At 48.4% G+C, this 22,101-nt stretch overlaps 2 protein-coding genes across 7 annotated transcripts in view; one reads left to right on the forward strand and one right to left on the reverse strand.

Moving 5' to 3' along the window:
• Positions 1-56: 56 nt before the first annotated feature.
• CYB5D2 (cytochrome b5 domain containing 2) lies at positions 57-20,126 on the forward strand. Its single transcript, XM_001504731.5, has 4 exons — positions 57-684; positions 4,877-5,017; positions 9,577-9,763; positions 11,985-20,126. Exons 1-4 carry the CDS (start codon positions 384-386, stop codon positions 12,199-12,201), a joined length of 846 nt encoding a protein of 281 aa, XP_001504781.2. The 5' UTR covers positions 57-383; the 3' UTR covers positions 12,202-20,126.
• ANKFY1 (ankyrin repeat and FYVE domain containing 1) overlaps positions 17,578-22,101 on the reverse strand; it is an 89,613-nt gene continuing 85,089 nt past the window's right edge. For 4 of the 6 annotated variants that reach the window (XM_005597676.4, XM_005597678.4, XM_070227912.1 and 1 more), the window contains one exon: positions 17,578-21,767. In XM_005597676.4, the coding sequence (XP_005597733.1) occupies positions 21,635-21,767 (133 nt within the window). In that variant the 3' untranslated portion in view covers positions 17,578-21,634. The remainder of the gene's footprint in view (positions 21,768-22,101) is intronic. The other 2 variants (XR_011423434.1, XR_011423436.1) reach the window with 1 other exon arrangement.

The following is a 22,101-nucleotide window of genomic DNA, read 5'->3' on the forward strand; positions in this document are numbered from 1 at the left end:
AGGACTGCTGTCGCAAAGGCGCCGTCAAGCGGACTCTACCAGCTGTCGTGAGAGCTAGCCGAGGACACCCTCAGCAAAGGGTGGAGCCTTGATTTCCAAGAGGGCGCGTCTGTCATGACGTCTGCATCATCCCGCAGCCTCCTTTGCCACCATCTTTGTTGGGGGCGGACGAACTGCAATCCAAGGAGGCCTTTCGCTGTTCATTTTCGCGGCGTCCCTCCATGTTCAATAGCTATGCTGAAAAAGTAGGAGGACGAGTCGGCGCCAGGGAGTGAACTTTTCACCAAGACTTTTTCCTTTCAATCCTCTGATGTCCCCTTAGTGACAGGAGTACATAGGCGTCGCGATGGTGACGTCACGGCTGCGTTTCCGCCGTGTTAGTTATGGACAGAGAGGCGGCAACTTCGGAAGAGCGGAGGCCTGCGGCTGGATCGATGCTGAGGCTCGGCCGGCGTGGGCTCCTGCTGGGCCTGGCCGCGGCGGCGGCGGCGGTGATGGCAGCGCGGCTGATGGGCTGGTGGAGTCCCCGCGCTGGCCTTCGCCTTTTCATCCCGGAGGAGCTGGCCCGCTACCGCGGCGGCCCTGGGGACCCGGGCCTCTACTTGGCGTTGCTCGGCCGCGTCTACGATGTGTCCTCTGGCCGGAGGCACTACGAACCTGGGGCCCACTATAGCGGCTTCGCAGGTATCAGTGAGGCGGCTCACGCCTCTTCCAGCTCCGACGCGGGCCTGTAGCCGCCTGCGGGTCGTTGGTTCATTCATTCATCATTCATTCATCTGTATTTTTCCTCCCCACATTCATCAGAGTAGTCTGGGGGCCAGGCTCAGCTGCACCATCCTTCTGGTCTGTTTGACTTGGGCAGACTAAGGCCAACTCTTAGCGGCCTCTACCCTCCCTGTCGTTCCCCACCGCTTTTCGTGACTTAGGTTCGAGAAACACGTCTCCTGCCTCTGTTGATAATTACCCATCGCCCACCAGGAGAAGCCCCCGATACCTGCTTGTGCCAGACTGCATGGGTCTCGGGGCACAGAGATGAATGAGACCCTCTCCCTGCCCTCAGTGTTCTTCTGATTCCAATCAACTCTTGAATATGTCCCCATCCGAAGTCACCTTCCCCCCCGCACACACAGCAAGTTTCCCTAAAAGTAGTGGTTCTTACTTCTAGTACGGTTGCATTTGTCTGCCTTCCTTTAAAAAGAAGAGGAGGCTAGAGCGCAGGGAAGGGCTCTGTTCACTTTTACAGTCCTTCAGTACTTAGAACAAAGCTGTGCGTAGGTTAGGACTCAACATTTGTCAAGTGACGTTTGCTCTGCTGTCCTTATTTTACAACTGAGGGGACTGCTGGATATGCTTAGCCTAAAGCCCTCACAACTAAGTACTGACAGGACTTGGACCGGGACCACGAGCCGGTTACTTTTAGAGATGTTGCCTTACCAGCCCAGAGGAACGACCAAGCCTCAGATTAAAAAAGAAAAAACAAATGCCAAGCAAGCTTAAGAGTAGTGACTGGGCTGATATTAAATAAGCATTTTGCACTGATGAGGGGAATCGGAAAGCTGCCTCTGGTGCTTAAATACAAGTGACTTCCCTGTCTCTAGGGAGAACTTCAGAAATAGAAGCATAGGCAGAGAAGGAATTAAGTTCAGTCGGTGTTGCCGGGCTCCTCAAACAGTCCAGCAGGAGAAGGGACTTACCCAGGGCTACACAGTCAGTCAGCAACGCAGCTGGGACTGGCATCAAGGGTTTTATTTACCTGCCAGGTGAGGGCACTTTTTGGTGTGCTGTCCTGCCACACCCTGATGCAGCTGTCAGTTTTATGCACAAGTATGTGCATAAACTCCATTTCTGATGTGATTTTTCTTTCACAATCTGCTCTACTGTCTGTTCCTTTGTGCCCAATATTCATTCAACATCCATTTCTTGACCACTCCCATGTAGCCTGCCTTGTGCCAGGTGCTGAGGACTCAGATTATAATATGCGCCCCACCGCCCACACAGTCTAGCAGGGAAGCAGATATGTTCATTTATTCATTCGTTCATTCAGTCAATGTTTTTATTATTTTTTATTAAGATATAATTCACATAATATAAAATCCACCCTTTTAAAGTGTACAATTCAGTGGTTTTTAATATAATCAGAAATTTGTGCAAACATCATTATCTAATTCTAGAACATTTTTATCAAACCAAAAAGAAACCCCATATCCATTAGCATCACTCCCCATTCTTTCCTCTCCCCCACCCCTGGCAACCACTATCTACTTTCTATCTTTAAAGATTTGCCTATCCTGGCCATTTCATATAAATGGAATCCTACATGTGGCTGTTTGTGTCTGGCTTCTTTCACTTAGCATAACGTTTTCAAGGTTCATCCATGGTCTACGCGCATATATCACTACTCCATTCCTTTTTATGGCCAAGTAATATTTTATTGTATAGATAACCACATTTTGTTTATTCATCATTTGTTGGACATTTGGCTTGTTTCCACTTTTTCCCTATTATGAATAATGCTACCGTGAACATTTGTGTACAAGTTTTTGTGTGGACATATGTTTTCAGTTCTCTTGGGTATACACTTAATGGAATTGCTGGGTCATATGATAACTCTGTGTTTAACTTTTTGAGAAACTGCCAAATTGTTTTCTAAAGTGGCTGCACCGTTGTACTTCCCCATCATTAATGTATTAGAGTTCCAATTTCTCCACATCCTCACCAAACTTCTTATTGTCTTTGTGTGTGTGTGTTTTTAAGATTGGCACCTGAGCTAACATCTGTTGCCGATCTTTTTTCTTCTTCTTCTTCTTCTTCTTCTCCCCAAAGCCCCCCAGTACATAGTTGTATATTCTAGTTGTGAGCACCTCTGGTGTGCTATGTGGGACGCCGCCTCAGCATGGCCTGACAAACGGTGTCATGTCCGTACCCAGGATCTGAACCCATGAAACCCTGGGCCACTGAAGCATGTGAACTTAACCACTCAGCCATGGGGCCGGCCCTTGTGTGTGTCTTTTTGATTATAGCTATTTCAGTGGGTTTGAAGTGGTGGCTCATTGTAGTTTTGATTATTTGCATTTCTCTAATAACTAATGATGTCGAGCATCTTTTCATGAGCTTGTTGACCATTTATATACCCTCCTTGGAGAAATGTCTATTCAAATCCTTTGTCCATTTTTCAGTTGGGTTGTTTGTCTTTTTATTGTTGAGTTGTGAGAGTTCTTTATATATTCTGTATACTAGACCCTGATCAGATATATGATTTGCAAATATTTTTCTCCTATTCTGTAGGCTCTTTCCACTTTCTTGATAGTGATCGTTAATGCACAAAATCTTAAAATTTTGATCAAGTCCAATTTTTTTTTTGGTTGCTTGTGATTTTGGTGTCCTCAGAAACTACTGCCTAATTCAAGGTCACAAAGATTATACCTATGTTTTCTTCTAAGAGTTTTATAGTTTTAGCTCATACATTCAGGTCATTGATCTATTTTAAGTTAATTTTATCTATGGTGTGAGGTAGGGGTCCAGTTTCGTTCTTTTCCATGTGGCTATTCAGTTGTCCAAGCACCAGTGTTGAAGACTATTCTTTCCCTCACTGAATTGTCTTGGCACCCCTTACTGTAATTGTAATTGTAAATATATGTATTGTAATTGTAAATATATGGGTTTCATTCAGTTGATGTTTATTGAGAATTTACTAAATATCAGGCACCACCAGACACTGGGAAATCAATACTAAAGGAATTTGATGTGTTCTCTTTCCTGATGAAACTTGCAGACTAGTAGAAAAGATAGACATTAGTTATCACATAAACAATCAATGAATTATTTTTGTAACAGGTGTCAAACGGAAAACATATTGGTATTACCAGAGGTCCTAACGTAGTAGGGGAGGAAGGGGGAAAGGAAGGGAGCACAGTGGCAAGGCGAGCTTGGTGGTGGCTGGTGCAGGGCCCTGAATGGCATGTTAGGGAATTTGGACATTATCATAGGGCAAAAGGAAGCCACTGATATTTAAGCAAGGGAATGACATGATCAATTTGTGTTTAAACTATCAGTCTAAGTGTTATATGGAAAATAGATGAGTGGGGAAAGAGTGAATGTAGGGAGACCTCTTATGGGTTTACTGTCATAGTGCAGATGAGAGATGATGGCAGCTTGAGCTTGCTTAGTGGTAGATGGAGAAGGGTAGACTGACACAAAAACTATTTAGGTAGAAATTGTAGGACTTCGGGACTGATTGGATGCGAGGGATGAAGGAGGCATCCAGGACTGCATTTCTGGATTGAGCAACTGGTTGATGCTTACTGAGACAGGGAATACTGGAACAGATGCAGGTTTCTTGGGGCTGGGGGTACTGGTGACCATTAGTTCAGCTGGACATTTTGAACTTGTGATATCTGTAAAACATTTAAGTGATGTTGAGTAGACAATTGGATATACAGGTCTGGAGCTCAAGAGAAGTCTGAGCTAAAGATACAATTTGGCCGTCTTTAGCATGAAGGTAGTATTTGAAACCACAGGAGTGGATAAGGTTGTCAAGTGGAGGGTGTGGATGGACCAGAGAAGGTGGACAAGAACTGATCCCTGAGGCTGACAGAAAATGAACAATCAGAGGTAGGAGGAAAACCAAGAGTGGAGTGTCATGGGGGCCAAGGGATGTGGTCAGCTGTGGGAAATGTTGCTGAAAGTAAGTGAAAGAATGTGATCGATGCCAAAATGTGTGTTCAGGATCCAGGAGCATCTGTCACCGATTAGGGGGCATTAGCTATGCTTGCAGGGAGTGAGGGTTTTCAGGAGATGTTTCTCAGAACATAGATTCTTAAGTTGGCACAGTGTCGGTGGTTTACAAGTTAATCTATCGGAAACATCTCTCCCGCAGGCCGAGACGCATCCAGAGCGTTTGTGACTGGGGACTACTCTGCAGCAGGCCTCGTGGATGATGTATCTGACTTGTCATTTTCTGAGATGCTGACACTTCAGAACTGGCTTTCATTCTATGAGAAGAATTACGAATTCGTTGGTAGGTATTCCACAGGTCGTTCCATAGATTTCATGTAGTTGTCTTGCAATTTTTTTAACGGGCTAGAATTCTTTGGGGATTGGACTCAAGGTTAAAATCTGAAAACTACCCATTAGTTTTTCACCTTAAACTCTGGTTGTTAGTGTGGCAGTGAGCACCAGAAGGAAATGGCTGGGACACTTGTTTCCCTCACTCTTAATCTTGAGATAGGATTGCCTGGCCATTTACGTTGTCCTCTGTTACCCGAGAGCCAGTGGTTGCCTGTGCCACCCTTGAACAACCGGCTCCAGGAGGACAGCTTCCCTGTCTTGCTGTGTTCCAGGCATCAAGCCTCAGCAAACAGTCAGGAAGGCTTGAAGCCTGAGTGTGTGTGCAGTTTTGACAAATACCCTTTTATTTTGTCCTCTAAGGAGAAAAACATTAGCCTGTGTCCTGAATTAGCCTGAATGAATTGTCTCCCAGGTGGAAGTTAGCTAATCAAATCTTTGTTAAGGCCAGTTGTGTAGGGCACTGCACTTGCTCTGGTGGGACGTGAGGAAACTCCCCTTTTAAATGAGAAGACACCTAACGGTGTCCTAAAGAAATGTTAGACACTAAGCATCCCACTGGGATGTTTGGGGCCCTCTTTTCCCTCTCCTGCAGCCCTGGCCTCTCACTGAGCCCCACCTGGACACAGCTAACTTCCAGGGGAACATCAGTGTCCCTTCGCCGTTGGAAGAGGTCTAAACTGGAAGAGTTCTTTTTCTGCCCCAATGCCTCTGAATGTCTGCTTCTGTCATTACTACTTGTGTCACCTTTTCTAAGAACTTGGCATTTTTACTAGTTCCTCTGTTCCCTCCACATCCAACTGGCTAATGCTTTTTTCATAACATCTAAAGTTCTTTCTGTTTCCAATCTCCCCTACACCCACCATTGTTGGCCCTTGTCATTCCAACCTGTGGCACCCCCTTCTTTGTTTTCACCTAGTCTGCCCCAGGTCATTCGTGCGACCAGCACCACGACTGCCAGTGAAGGAACTGACCTCTCTCCATCTGCCCTTGAGAAGGCTTGCTTCTCTCTTTTTCCCATGAGGTTGCCAAACCAAGGTTGAGACATTACCGAGTTAATAAGGAAAAGAAAACCCAACACAAAAGAATAAGAATGGAGTCCTGTGAGTGGGCAAAGGATGCCAGACCAAACATGTCTTACTGATATTTGGGGAGCAAACTAGTGTGTTGGGTGAAATGAGTGAACTGGTCTTGTTTGAATAATGCTAATGTATGTGTTTGGGGGTGGGCGGGGGGCAAATGGTTGGAAATGCTCCAGAGGGATTTTAGTTAAAGTCAGGATACATATGAATACAGTAGTCCCCCCTTAGCCATGGGGCATTCCAAGACCCCCCAGTGGGTGCCTGAAACCACGGATAATACCAAACCCTATAAATACTACATTTTCCCCTATACATACATATTTGAAGTGTGACAGCAAAACTAGCATGAATTTCTTTTTCCTTCTTCACAATTCCATGGATAGATCTGTTCCTACAGTCGATCTGAGCAACCTTAGCATACGATTTTTTTTCTTTCCTTATTAAGTCTAGAACTTTTACCTTTTCACTTAAAGGAAGCATTTTATGGCTTCTCTTTGGCATATCTGAATTGCTAGCCTCCCTACTCTTGTACTTTGGGGCCATTATTAAGTAAAACTAAGGTTACTTGAACACAAGCGCTGCGATACCCAACAGTCGATCATGCTAACCGACGCCTACTAAGTGACTAACAGGCAGGTAGCGTGTACAGCGTGGATACCGTGGACAAAGGGGTGATTCACATCAGGGGCGGGATGGAGTGAGACAGTGTGAGGTTTCATCACACTACTCAGAACAGCACGCAATTTAAAACTTATGAATGGTTTATTTCTGGAATTTTCCATGTAGTATTTTCAGAGTGTGGTTGGCCACAAGTAACTGAAACCACGGAAAGAAAAACCATAGATAAAGGGGAACTACTGTGTGTACTATGGGTAAGCTACTGTCTGGTCCTCAAGGGAGCGAGGGATGAGTCGAGCGCAGTTCCTGCCCTGTTAGCTCACTCTGGAGGAGGGGGGCTGTGTTCGTTTCTTTCAGGGCGCCAGAGACCCTCAGGACACGTCAGAGGATTAAGGTTTATTATATGGGTACACACTGAAGTGAAGACAACCAGGAAGCCATCTTGGCAGCCACATGGCCAGGGCTCAAGGGAAAAAGAGATGTCTTTTGTAGTGTTCTGGATACAGCGTTGGCTTGGAGACCCAGCCAACGCTGACCACCATTCTCACCACACAGCTTCTGCAACTCTTTCTCTGTTGCCTGTACTACTACTGCCCTCTCTTTGGTCTCACGTCTACAACCCAGCAAGACAGGCTTGTCACCATGCATACAGGGACCCTCTATAGGAGAAAGTTTTGTGCCAGGCCAACTCATAGACTGTAGGCTTGGGACAGGGGCCCTGAGGCCTTCATTTGTTCTAACGAGCATTTAAAATGAATGCTCTGTACTAAGCTGTTTTGAGCACTGGGCCTCACTGATGGGGGAGATATATCATAACCAAGTAAAGAGATCAGACAGTTCCAGATAGGGCTGTGAATAAAAGGAAACGAATCTGATGCATGTTTGGGGGTGTGCGGCACCTTCGAGCAGGCGGTCAGGGAGGATTCTTGGAGGAGACGACAGTTAAGCTGAGACCTGGAAGGTGAGCAGGAGCCAAGTGTACGGAGATCTGGGAGAAGAGTTTTTCAGGCTGAAGGAACAGTAGTGCTGGGGTGGCGGCAGCTAGGCATGGTCACGGAATAGAAAGGAAGCCCGAGTGCTGGAGCCTAATGAGGGAGGAAGTGGCTCCAGAAGAGCTGAAGAAGCAAACTGAAGTCAGATGCCTGTAGCGTCTTGGAGGCCTTGATAAGAAGTGTGTATTTCATCCATGTGCTTTTGGAAGCCATTGAGGGTTCAAACCAGGCATGGAGGTGACATCATAGAATTCAGGTTTTTAGGGGCCGGCCCGGTGGCGCAGCATTTAAGTGCACATGTTCCGCGTGGGCGGCCCAGGGTTCACAGGTTCAGATCCCAGGTGCGGACATGGCACTGCTTGGCAAGCCATGCTGTGGTAGGTGTCCCACATATAAAGTAGAGGAAGATGGGCACGGAGGTTAGCTCAGGGCAGTCTTCCTCAGAAAAAAGAGGAGGATTGGCAGATGTTAGCTCAGGGCTAATCTTCCTCGGGGGGAAAAAAAGGATTCAGGTTTTTAAAAGACCGCCCCCCCCAGCTGCTTTGTGGAGACAGAACTGTAGGAAGGCACGAGCTGAAGTAGAGACCAATCGGGAGGCAACTGCTGTAATCCATGGTTTGGGTTAGGGTGGCAGCAGTGGAAATAGAAAGGAGGGGACAGAGTCAGGGTGTCTCAAAGGTCGGACTGACAAGATTTGCTAATGGACTAGACGTGGACACAGGGATGGGTACAGGTGGATGTGAAGGAGTCTGAGAGAGCCCAGGCTCCTGATCCAGGTACCAGAGACCCAAGTGACGTAAAGAGAACTGGAAAAGTCAGCATAGGGCATCGGACTTGAGAGGATGAACTGAATCTTAGACACACCGAATGGAAGCGCCCCTGGAACCTAAGCTAGGTGGTTCTCGGGGCCTGCGCAGGTTGGACAGACCAGCTGGGGCGGGTGTGCACTGCTGCCTCCACCACTTGATCAAACCTGGAAGTGACTGCTGCTGCTTCTTTTGCCCCGGGCCAGGTGCTGCCTGGGAGGGCCATGTGCCCTCGGGACTTGGAGATGAAAGTCCCCGCACCTAAGGTGCACTGATCTGTTTTTGGCTCTGGCCTGTAGGCTTGCTGACCACTTGCGGGCTGCTGCCACATCTTAGACCTTTACAAACTCTGACAGCGATTTTAAACTAAACCCGGTTGCCACTCAGTGTGTCCACCGAAGGACTGAGCCAGAGGAGAGTGGTGGAGAGCATGAGCTTGGGGCCAGACCCACTTAGCAGCTCTGTAGATTTCCCCGAGTTATTAATCTCCAGGCTCTCTCCTGTGAATGTACGGGAGCAGTGATTTCTCTCTCGGAGGATTAACAAAATATTGGTAAAGTGCTAGCGTAGCACCTGACACTGAGTAAACGCTCAATAAGTGACCTATTTATAGTTAATATTAGACAAAATAAGTCATCTTGGGAGGAATTGAGCCACGAAAATGTTACCCAATAAGCCATTCATTCGTCAAACACTTATTGAGCACCTACTGTGTGCCCCAAGCACTGTGGAGCACCATCAATGAATCGCACATGGTTCCCCTCTCAGGGAACTGATTCTACAGGTGAGAAAGATTTTATGATTTCCGTGCTGGAGGACTCTGCACTAGAACAGGGCTGCTTCTCTCTGGAGTCTTGTCCCTCCAGTACGAGTTCTTGCTAAGTCAGCACCAGCAGGCTCCTGTAGAGCCCCGAAGTCAGCAACCCCGGAACCTGAGCTTTACTACAACCGCTTCAGACGCTAAGCATCTGTTCTCTCACTGTTGCTCTGACGTCAGCTTTCCTGTCACCGCAGGACGGGTGATAGGAAGGTTCTACGGAGAGGATGGGCTGCCTACCCCAGAACTGACCCGGGTAGAAGCCATGATCACCAAAGGCTTGGAGGCCCGTCAAGAGGAACTGAAAGAGAAGCAGAAGTTCCCACCATGCAATGCCGAGTGGAGCTCAGCCAAGGGCAGCCGGCTCTGGTGTTCCCCAAACAGGTAAACACTTCTGCCCCTGCCCGCCTCTCTCCCTCAAACTGCTGGGCCGTCCTGTCTGTGTTATGCAGTGAAGCAGTGAATTCACTGTTGACCCAGGGGAACTTTTTCAAAATACCTGTACTCTGAGATAGTGATTCTTAACTTTGGCTACATGTTAGAATTTAAAAAATTACTCCTGGTGGGACGTCACTCCAGACAACGGGATGAGAACATTAGGATTGATATCTGGGCATCTCTCTCGCTCTCTTTGTTTTTTAATTCCCCAAAGACTGCTGGAGAAACCCTGGCCTGGGAACCAGAAGGCACAAGTACCATTTCTTGTTTGCTTTGGCCTGTCCATCCACCCAAGGGCCTCAGTTTCCTATTTGTCAGCACAAAGCCTTCCTGCCTACAGGAGAGGGATGGGGAGGTGCGTGGGGCCTTGCAGTGATGCCCTGAGGTGCTGTCTTAAAAACATTGCATAGTCTGAGTAATTCAGGGAAGTACAGGCTACATGGAGAAGCCCTTCCCCGTAAGAATAAAGTGAGGTGAGCCAGACTAGAACAGGGCTTATTCCAGGTCGCTTTGGGGAAGCTGGAGAAAAATATTTTTTTCCTGCTTTAATCATGCCAGCGTGGACTCAAATGCAGCTCAAGTCCCTCAAATCTCCTTTAGCTCTGGTAAGGGAAAAAAGAAGCCAGACTGGACAAGCCACCTGGGCCTCAAAGTAAGGGCCCAGCTCTCACTGCGGAGGGGCAAGGAAACCTGCTGTCAGTAGCGGAGAAGGGCCACTTCCCTAAGGCTAAGCTCTGAGAACCCACCCTTCTGAAGGGAGAGGCCAGCAAACAGCCAAAGCCACCAGCTGTCTCTAGGCCCGGCCACTGTATCCAGCACACATTTCCTCCGCCTCCATTCAGGGGAGCAGGGGCGAAGGGAGCGGGAAGGAAAGCCCCTTCTCTCCTGGCCATGAGTTTTGAAGAGACACAGCTTCTCCAGTGTCGTCGTGTCTCCAGAAAGAAGGAGGCTATGAGAACCTGGCCTGCCCATTTCAGGGGGTGGAGCTAGGACAAAGGTGGGCCTTGCTGGGACACAAGGCTGAATGCAGGTGGCCTCAGAGAGCACTGGTCCTCCATAGGAGGGTACCTGGAGGCCTGTGTGCCTTTAGATGCTTGACTTCGCTCCCTTGAGAGCCTACCTCTACCCACCCTGCCCCCTACAAGCCACCCCCACCCCCAGTCTTTGTAACCCCTTCTGGCTTTCATGACTGTGTTGCTTAGGCTCTGCTTTCCCCACAGTGCTGTTCCAGACCCACCCAGTGAGTTTGGCCCCGTCTCTATGCCTCAGCCCAATGTGTTGTGTTCTACTCACACACATGGTTCTCCCTTTAGACTCGGAGAAATGAGGAGTCCTGAAGGCAGGGACTGGGTGTGGAGCAAGAATGACTGATCATGGGATGGATGGCTGGAAGGAGGGAGGGAGGCAATTCAGTGCCTGACAGCGTTGTTCTTGGGAAAGCTACAAGTGGGAAGGTTTCTAACTGGGTGGCAGAGTTTCTCTGACAATAAGTGATCCTGGTCCCAGACAATGGAACCTATATGGGGCATCAATTCCAAGAGTCTCATTTTCCTTTTGCAAGGCCTGTGAGTCCATGGGAGACTGAACTCGGTATCCTAAGATGAGTTAGGACCTTCTGCCCAGGATAGGAGCCTGCTCCTCCATCTCTGAAGCCTGGCAACATCAAGTACTGGGCCTGCGCAAGGGAAAGGACAGCTGAAACTACCCCTATGCCAAGGGCCTCCCAGAGCAGGCTGACCCACCGGGCCTTGGCTTGTTGCCTCAGTTGCCCACCCCACCCAAGTGCCCCAGACCCCAACATCAAGTTGCAGCCCTGCACGGGATGTAGTGAGGAAGCGAGAAGAGAATCAGACCCAGACACTGCTTTTGAGAAGCTCACAGGCCAGTGGGGGATAGCCTTTCACAGGTGTTATCACCAATGCAGGGAAGCGGTGCTGCCTCCTAGGAAGGCACAGGGTGTGGGTGAAGGGAGCTGGAGGAAGTCAGGAGAGAGCATGAAGGTTCATGGGTGGAACCCTGCAGACCACCGCCTTAGAAAAACACCAAGAAGGGAAGTGGCATGGCTTCTACTTTTCACAAGCCTTGGCTCACTGCTTCCTCCTCTCCCCTTCCCAGAAAGACTCGTGAGTTCATGTTTTTAAGAAGCCCTCTTTCTTTCTATCCTTAGTGGAGGTGTGAGCAGAGACTGGATTGGCGTCCCCAGGAAGCTGTACAGGCCAGGTGCCAAGGAGCCCCACTGCGTGTGTGTGAGAACAACTGGCCCCCCTAGTGACCAGACAATGGACAACCCTATACATAGAAATCGTGGGGACTTGGACCACCCCAACTTGGGGGAATACACAGGCTGCCCACCCCTAGCCATCACATGCTCCTTCCCACTCTAAGCTGATGCCCTGTATGTTGATAACACACAGAGAACCCTGCCTAGAACCCTCAGAGGCCCTTGACTCACGTGCCCTAGGATGTTCCTGACATGCAACAAGAGGGCCTGGAAACACTCTGATCATGCTCTGCAAATGTGACTCATGCCCCCACCATGGGCTCACCATTCTGTGACTGAGGCTAGAGCCTGGCAACCTGCCTAGTACAGGTCAGCCTGTTTTTGCCACTGTCTGCCTAGATCCACTTGCCGTTCTTCAGAGCCCTCAGATATTAATGGGCACGAATATGACCAACTCGAAACTAACTGGGCAGACAAGCTAAAGGGCTCTGAACTCCCACAGCTTCATTCCCAGACTCCCAGGCTGCCTGGATCACCTGCCTATAACTCCTGACCTGCTCACGGCATCAGGGGCACTGGCAAAAAGGGACTTTGTCCCTTTACAACTCAGAAACAAGAGCTGCATAAATTCACAGCATCAACAGACCTCTGTTCCGTGTTCCTCACTGGCTAAACTTGTGACCCCTAACTTTTATAAGCTTTCTTATATGTAAGACCTCAACCCTAAGGCAAACTTGAATTTACAACCAAAAGTCACACAGAGTTGATTGAACCTGCGCCAAGACAGTGAGAAGTGACGATAAAATAGGAGAGTCTAATTCTGGAAATGGAAATGCTTTTGCTTAGATCCAGCAAATCCAGATACCTCTGAACAAAGCAACAATTTGAAGCTAGGATATTGTTTCTCTTTTAAACACTTAAAATTAGGTGTGGTGTGTTTTCAAAGGGAGAGGTCTGCATTTTGAGCAAAAGGTAGTTTCACAGCTCTCACAAGAGGACTGGCTAATGCAGCGTCCAATCTGGGCAAGCCTGCACACGCCAGCACACACAGCCTTGGCCTAGCGGTGCTGGGCTCGCACCTTTTCCAGTGGATCCTGTGTCCAAGGTCACCTGTAATCTCCTACACTTGACAAACTGCATGCCCATGACCTCTTGGATTCTTAAGTAGTTGGAGGCAGGAGTATTCCTCCTTTACAGATAAGGAGATGCAGACAGTCCATGTCTCTCCTCTGAGCCTTCCCCTCAGCTGCTGTTCCCAGCCCCTCAACTCTTATCCTAAAAATTCTCTATCCTTCTTCCTTTCTCCTTTTTTCTCTCCTTTATCATTCATCTCACTAAATAGCTTTCCAGATTCACTGACTGGAAAATGGAGGCTGCCCCCGCTTCACTTGCAGACTCATAGCTCCCTGCCCTGTGGCCACAGCGTTCCTGACGCCTGGACTTGACTCTTGCCTCCTTTGCCACCCCAAGATCTCCTCACCTGCCCTTCTAGTACGTGTGACCTCTCCCTGCCTCCTGGCTCTTCCCCCTAAGCAAGCATTAAACAGCTCACTTCCCTCACATCATAAATACACTCTCCCTCAATGCCACATTCCTCCGGAGCACCCTATCTACGTCCTGTCACGGCTAAGCTTTTTGAAAATGCTGTGCATACTCACCATCTTTGCTCCTCAGCCCCATTTACTGGGCAGCACAGCTGCCCGGCTTCTGCCCTTCTCTGCTCAACAGCAGGATAAACTCTGTGTTGGCAAAGCCCACGGCCACACTCAGTTATCACCTACCTGGACCTGTCACAGTCGAGGCCTCCACAGAACCCTCCCTTGCCTTTTCTCCCTCAGGCCTTTCCTTCTCAGTCTCCTTGAAAGCCGCCTCTCCTCTGTGAACTCCTTCCCACCAGCTCTCCTCACACCAGCTTAGACCACCAAATCTGTGTCCAGTCCAGGCGGCTTTCCTGGCATTTTGGTGGGCACCTCCAACTCCACACTTCTGGCGTTCAGTCTTCACCTGCTCCCTCGTGATTCTTCTAGTTCCCCTGGTGATGGTTCCGCCTGGCAACATCCTGGCAATCATCCACAACGCCTTCCTCTCCTGTTCCCTTCTCCCGTCCAGTCCCCAAGTTTTGGCCATTCTACCTGCTTATTCTCTCCTCCCCATTCCCTCTTGTCTGTCCCCAGCACTCCTCCTCTGGTTTAGGCTGTCATTTCCCACCCAGATTGTTGCAGGAATGGAACTGCACTCCCTCCTTCCAGTCCACCCCCCCGCCCCCCCGCCAGCTATGTTTGCCATCAGGGCATTCCCCACTTAAGCCTCCTCAGTGGCTCCCCATTTCTGTAAGGAGCAAGTGTTCACTCTTCAGCAGCGCGGCACACGAGGTCCTTCTACGGTCATCTCCTCTCAGCGTCTGTCTCTCCCGCCACAGCCCCAGGCGCTGCTCCCTCCAGCCTCCATCTCACTGCATTATGCCTCCACGGCCCTCAGCCAGGCTGGCCCTTCTGCCTGCAATGACCCCTCTTCCTCCGCTCAACGTGTCCACCTCTCTTCTCTTCAAAACTCAGCCCAATCAGCACCTCTTGGGAACCTTCGTTAATCGCTGGCCCGCCAGTTGGGTTTAGATGCACTTCTCCCTAGGTCCCCGTAACACCCTGTGTTTGCGTCTAAAATAGCAAAGATCACAGTGTTCTGTGACCACGAATTTCCTGTCAGCCTCTTGCACTGGACTGCAGACCCTTTGAGGACAGGAACCAAGAGGCATTGAGCTGTGTACCCCCATATCCACTGTACTAGCATGTGCTAAGTGCGCAGTTAGTTCTTATTTTGGAGATGAGGCAACCAAGGCCCAAAGAACTTAATAAGGACACAAATCAATGGAGCTGAGCCTAGAACTCAAGATTCTTGTCCAGATTCACAGTGCTATTTTCAACTCCTTCATAGTTCAGTGTGTCTCTGCCCTCCCTGGAGCAGGAGCAAACAGAAAGGAGAGCTGAAATGAGGACCTTGTTCCAAGTTCCACCCAGCCCTTGAACTCGGTGCCTGAGGCATCCCTGGTAACTGGCAGCAGCCCTCAGCTCCAGGCTAACTGGGACCTAGTCACTGTCACTGCTCTGGTCCTTAGTCACTCAACAGATATTTACCAAGCACCTGTGTGCCATGGGGCAGGGGCTGGGGGAAGGCGAGGCCGCTGACCTCAAGGAGCTTACAGTATGGCAGAGGAAACCCCTGGTGGGAGCACTCAGAGGCCATTCCTGGGGTAGGAATGCAGGGATAGTGTGGGGCCAGGTCCAGAGATGTTCAGACCTTTCCAAAAACAGGCTGAAAAAGAAAAGGAGCAAAACAAGGCCCACTTACTGTCATCCCAGCCAAGTATGGACTTGGGAGGCTCCTAGAGGGGCCTCATCTGACTGATACGAGACCCTTGAACTGCAGGACACAGTGCAGGACGCACTCAGCCAGCCCCAGCAGGTTGCTCACCGCCTTGCTCAATGAGAATTCATTTCCTCTTTGACGCCAACCACTTACTTCATAGTAAAAAGCCTCTTCACATCGGGGCAGTGGGTGAATCTTCAAAAGGATTCAGCAAGAGTAGGTTTAATGGTCATTTTAATGGTCCGAAGAGGTCAGCCATGAGAAGCTAGTGGTTACTGGAGGAATGCCTCTAGTTTCTCCCTCCAGTAGAAGTGGCTCTGGGCAAAACTATGGAGGAGGAAGGCAGCCCTCTCTGATGGAAGCCACAGAAAGTTCAGCTTGGGCAGTTAAGACTGGCAGTTAAGGCTGGCAGAGGGAAATGAAGCAAACTAGTATGTGTTGGGCAATTATGCTGGGCAGGACCTTCACCTCTTCTCATTTAACCTCTATGCCAGCCTTGAGAGGGACTCATTTTATGGTCCAGAAAAGGGCATAAATCTCCTCCCCCACATCTTCTACTGGTTACAACAGACATCGCACAACAGAGCTGAGCTTTTATCCCACGTCTGCTCTCTCTGCCATACATACCAGAGTTCAGTGTTAAAGCTAAGGCCGGGCAGCTGCCCTCCATCATGCCGAAGGAAACTGTAACATCTGCCTTTTCATTCTGAGATTCCTGTTTTCTATAAACACAGAACTAAGAGCAAAGAGCCTGGGAGTTTTTGCTCACAGCTCAACTGTACAGCAAAGGGAGCCGTATCAGACCACCACACCCATCCCTTGCTGCTTGGCTCCAGGACAAGCTGTGATCTGAAAGACATACCCTATGAACAGGCTGGAGATGTGTCTGTTCACAATCTGTGGGAGGCTGGCCCGGTGGTGCAGTGGTTAAGTTTGCACGTTCCGCTTCTCGGCAGCCTGGGGTTTGCTGGTTCGGATCCTGGGTGCGGACATAGCACCGCTTGGCAAGCCGTGCTGTGGTAGGCGTCCCACATAGAAAGTAGTAGAGGAAGATGGGCATGGATGTTAGCTCAGAGCCAGGCTTCCTCAGCAAAAAGAGGAGGACTGGCAGTAGTTAGCTCAGGGCTAATCTTCCTCAAAAGGAAAAAAAAATCTGTGGTGCCCCTCAGAGGAGGAGGATGACCTTGGGCTGACCCCCCGCCCTTGAGAGTACTTCCTACTACCAAAGCCCCCAGATTCCTGCAAGGAGGCAGCAGACATTGCCCCCGTGAGCCCTCATGGGAGGGGACTCTTGGTGTGCACATGAGGATCTGTGTACTTGCGTGAGAGGAAGGACACATTACTGAGCAGCTTCCTCAAGGCAACCCTGTGAGCTAGGAAGGACCACGGTCACTTCCATCTTACAGATATAGAAACGAAGGCACAGAAATTATGAACCTTGCCCAGTACTGTCACCTGATCAATGACGGAGCAGAGCTAAAACCCAGTGCTGTTCTCTGGCTGGGCAAAAACATGTGAGTCGATGCATGCCTGGTTCCTGTTTGTACTCACATTACGACGTATGATGACCTGTGTTCACCTCAAGGACGGCTATTAGGATTACTTGGGATTATGATGTGGAAGCACTTAACGGTGCCTATTATTTGTGAGAAAAGCCACCAGCGAATGAGATCTGTCACCACAGTCAGTCTGAACTGGGGGTAAGCGAAGTGGAAGACAGGTAAAGAAAGGGAAGGTTAGTTGAAGGGTGTGCGGCCAGGTGAGCTACTAGACTGTACGATTTGTCCAGGGCCTTCATGGGCCCCCATTTGCAAGCCCTGAAAACCTGCCTTAGTCTCCACTGCCACCCGCAATGCCAGTCCTCCCTTCAGACTGCGGCCAGCAGAACACTCCCCAGGGGCGGATCCTCTTGAGTTGTTCCTTAATAATGGAGTCCAGGAGGGAATTTCCAGCGTCCGCTGGAGAGCTTCTGTGGGATCGGGTGACTGGGACTGTGCAGCTGTGGTCACAGGCATTGCCATGAGCTGAAGTCTGGGCCAAGAGCACAGTCAATCCAGGCAGCTGGTCATTATGCCCCAAGAGCTACTTTTTGACTACTGTCAACAATATGTTTCTGAAAAGTGTTGGAAATTCAAACTTTCCTAGAAGGTAGCTGTTAAAGAAATTTATTCACATATTGGAAGTTTAAAATATTTGCTTGTTTGTTTTTAATGCTTATTGGTACTTCTGCATTAAAAGTAACTACAAATGTCTTATTAAAGTTTCCACTTTAAATGCACAATTTTACCTCATTTTATTATAAGGAATTGTTACAGAAAATGCAAATATCAATATTTGAAAAATACATTCCATTACATGGACTCCAAAGAAACAATGCTGATAAGCGCCATGGTCCTGTATGATGCCATCATCCCACCCTGAGATCACCCTGAACGGCTTGGAAGCCAAGGTGATCAACTCAAATGTGTGCTTGAGTTTCTGCCCGGCTGCTGCCCTTCCCCTTGGTATCACACAAGTATGTCATGGTAACAGCCAACTCCACACATTTGCCAAAAAAGGACAAGTCAGTAAGTTGAATAGTCTGCCAACTCAAGACTCCTTAGCTACAGAAAACCAATGTTGTCAGTTGTAACAGGTTAATATATTATTTATGCCACACAAGAAATGAACTGTACAGGCAATGATCTTCCAAAGGAAGTCTTTAAGGCATCTGTAACTTCTGGGAATTTAGTAAGTGTTTAGTTTATATCTTGTGAAACAGTCAGCTCTTCACTAAAGTACTTCCACCCAATGAGAATGTGGCTTCCAAACCCCTTTAGAAAGTTGTTTCCCCTCTGCTCCCTCCTCCCCCCGGCTAGGGGTGGGGAGCTTTGGTCCTTCAGATGAGGAGGGGCTGGGCTTGCCAATGCCACGTCCAGTTCTTCTGGGGCTCGTCCTGGGGGGTGCAATCCCAGGACCTGAAGAAAGCGTGTTTCAGGAGCTCTTCCCCAGTCTCAACCTGCGCGCTCCAGGTGAATCTGTCATGGAGGCATTACATTTCCTTGCTCATGCTACTGTCACCTGGGGACTTAGTTTGCCTTTCAGGTCTAAGCATTCCATAGTTCAATAGTGTTTTTTTTCTCCAGCTAAAAGAATTCTAGGTAGAAATCAAGGCTCTCCCTGCTCCTAAGACTTTCCCTCCACTTCATGCCTACAGACAAGATTAACACAATACCATCTAGTACGACAGGTGGGGGACACGAATCGGGAGTGGTGGTGAACCCACAAGCACGCTGAGCTCCAAGCAGGGACCCCATTCAGGGAGAAGAGTGAGGAAGCTGAACAGGGCAGTCAGAAATGACTCAGGGCTCTGAGGTAGAGGACTAACGGTCACATGGACCCCACTCCTGGAGAGAATGTGGCAGGTGAACTGAGCAATCTAACCCAGCCTCGACTGAACTGGTAGTTGGGCTTGACAGTGCACAGGCAGCAAACTCCAAATGGAACACATGTTCTAACACGTCATCCAGTGAGACACCACTAAAAAGATAACTGAAAGGTAAAAAGTCCTAAGAGTAGGCACTTACGTTTGTGGGAAATTCCTGTTCGAGGATCACAGCCAGTTAGTTTTAGCCATTCGATTTACATGTAGCACATGGTTTGTACCTTCATCTTTAAAAAAAGGATTGTTAAGAATATGCTGTATAATAAATACAGTGATGAGCAAGAGGCAGTTAAAAAGCTAATTCAGCGTAACAATGTTGACTGATAACAGCAAATTATATTGCAGTAAAATTTATTCTTCCTGCTCTACTCATTCACAATTGGCAACTTTCTGAATGAAGAAAATTGAGTTTCTGCTACTTAGTATTTAAGCTATGGATTAAAATTTAACAGGAGCAGCAGTTCTGTCGTCAAGTCTTGGCGGCTTGGAGAGGTGCGTGAAGTCCCAGCCAGGGCAGGTATGAGGGAGTCTCACCCGGCAGGGCAGCCGCTGCTCAAGGGGCCTGCTGAGTGCAGCTGGCGGCGGCAGGGAGGGCCTAGGCCTGGGGAAAGGCGCTTCCTCGAGGTCTGCAGGAGCGCCCCTGACGCCAGCGCAGAAGCCACAAACGCTCCCCAGTCCACGGCCGCTCAGAACCAGAGCTGGCCCGGACGCTGGAGAAAGAGAAGCTCCACTCAACATACGTGAAACACGATTTTAAGATTTAAGTGCAATTAGAGGCAAGATTGTTACTGAAATTGGTGTGGCAGGGCAGGGGCAGGACAACCAGCCTCATCCCTGATTGGATTCCCGTCCTCCTCCCTCCACCATGAACGTTAAGAGAACAAGAATAAAAGTACCGAGCACTTCACTTCATATCTGAAGCAGAATCATCTTACTTTCCAATTAAAGAAGCAAGCCACCTAACTAAAGCCTGACTTCCTCGGGGCCGTGTTCGGGCAACAGAAAATGGAAACTGACCACATGCCTCACCGCTCCAAGACTAGCTGTTTTTCTATAAAAATTCTATATGAAATATGTCACAGACTTTGGAGGACAGGGGAACTCTTCTAATTAATTTTTTCTTTTAAACATTGTACACAAGCTCATATTAACATAGAAAGCATATATATCTTATAAATCACAGAAATATTTAAAAAAAAAGTAGCACTCTGGTTTATCAGCTCATTTTACACACATATTTAGGCAATAGAATGTATAAATCTACAGCAACATAAAGGACATACCACTATCCAAAAAAACAAGCTCTTGGAAAAAAATATTTAGTCCCTTTTATACATGTATCCGTACTTCATTAATGCAAAAAAACAATGTAGTGGTTATTAAATGTCTGAAAAAATCAGTATGTATGATTGAGATTGTTAATCTCCGAGTATAACTGTACAACACATATTGTTCATCTCAGAGTTTTGTTTGTTTTTTCTTTAAAGCAGTGGTAGAAATTTCTCTTTAAATGTGCATTTTTAAAAAACTGGCCAAACCTTCAAAAGAAAAGAAGTTTAACACCTCAGGGTTAATATATATACTAGCAGCGACTAAGGCCAGTAAGCTCTGGGGGCCTCGTTCAGTACACAAGCCAGAGCCTTCCAAAATGGGGCCACTCACGCTTGGCCGGGGCCTTTGGCTGTTGGCTCTAAAGGGGCAGGGCAAGCTACACAGAACGGGGACCTGGGACAACAGCACTCACAGCACAACCAGGGAAGGTTCCAGCAAGAAGCATTCACGTCAAGGAAATGGGACAGACTGAGGCTGGAGACTTCCCCTCTCATCTCTGGGCCTGTGTGATTCACTCTCTTCCTCCAAATGACACTCGACAGGGGTTTTTCTTTCAAGACTTAGTGTATGGGGAGGCCCAGTCAAAGCTGACCATTAGAATCACTGATGCATGGACATGTGGGGATATTTTTGAATATGGATTTTTAAATTGGAATTACCAATAATGCAGCTATATAAAAAGTGCAGCACAAGGTGCATTTCCTCCACCACTCCCTAGTGGCAGAGGGACCGAGGACTCCACAGACAGGACACAGCAAGATGAGAGAATGAGATGGCTGCTGGGAGGTGTCAAGCTGCCAAACTGCACCTCTGACACCCGAGGAGCATGAATACTGGTAAAGCTTTCAGTTGTTAAGGCCACGATTTTTCAGCTCTCATCTTTGAACCCTGTTTAGAAAGATTTCACCTTTTTTAAAGGGGTAGCTCACTAAAAATACAGCTTAGCTTTTCAAAAAAAAAAGAAAAAAAGACTTCAGGGCTAGAGGATCCTATGATCTTTATGAAAACACTGTGCAGAAAAGTCCACAGCCACTTACTCTAGAGCAAAGCGAGCTCTCCTGGAGCAGCCAGACGCCAGCTTCCTCCTGTTAGGTTCTTCCTAGTAAGTCCGCGCAGGCAGGAAGACTTCATGAATGCTCTGAGATGGACATTAAGCTACTGGAAGGGAAAATGGTTTTCAAGGTGTCCTTATATGCTGCTAGCAGAATGGGGTTTAATTCCTAATACATTTACCACTTAGGCTAAATGGCCTGGTCCAATGAGTGAGATTTCTAATGAACTCTGTCACAGTCTGACACACCAACAATCATACAGAATCATTTGAAACGGGATCTGTCACACCATGGTCCTTAATTGTTCCAGTCTATTGCCGCAGGAAGACAACTGCCAGCTCCTGCTCTGGGTGGGTCAGGCTGGTGAGCAGAGCAGCTGCTGGGGAGATGACCGGAGATATGGCCTGGACCCTCCTGGGGGCTCACTAAGAGACCCCACCCAAAGTCAGTACATCAAAGCAAATGTTGCAAACTCGCACAGGCTTGTTCAGATCAAACTTTATAATAGGAATCTCCTTGGTCGAGCATTTATGGCAAAGAAGACGTCCGCAGTGACGACTGTGGAAGCAAAGAAAGGAAATATGAGAGTGGTACTAAGGAGCAGACTGCTTCCCAGAACGTGAGGATGGCCACAGCAGCACCCTCGGCAGACAGGCAAGCCCATGGCCGGAACTCTGGGGTCAGCTCTGCCCCCTGCCAGCCAAGTTCTACCAATACATGTATAATTAGTCCATGAAAACAAAATCCCAGCCAATACTTAAAATGATACTGGAGAAGGCTTTTTGTTTCAGGATCAAGAGGGGCTCAGCAGTAGCCAAGGAACTGTCTCGTTTTAATGGGAACAGCTCCTCAGTTCTCTGCGGAGCGGCCGTGCTCAGGTTAGAAGCACACT

The sequence above is a fragment of the Equus caballus genome, chromosome 11, assembly GCF_041296265.1.
Source record: "Equus caballus isolate H_3958 breed thoroughbred chromosome 11, TB-T2T, whole genome shotgun sequence".
NCBI lineage: Eukaryota > Metazoa > Chordata > Mammalia > Perissodactyla > Equidae > Equus > Equus caballus.

Bases quoted from the DNA above. Each gene is read 5' to 3' on its own strand.
- CYB5D2 (XM_001504731.5), top strand. From the start codon at position 384: ATGGACAGAGAGGCGGCAACTTCGGAAGAGCGGAGGCCTGCGGCTGGA. The intron at 685-4,876 runs GTATCAGTGAGG...TCTCTCCCGCAG, and splicing joins CCACTATAGCGGCTTCGCAG to GCCGAGACGCATCCAGAGCG. The intron at 5,018-9,576 runs GTAGGTATTCCA...CTGTCACCGCAG, and splicing joins GAAGAATTACGAATTCGTTG to GACGGGTGATAGGAAGGTTC.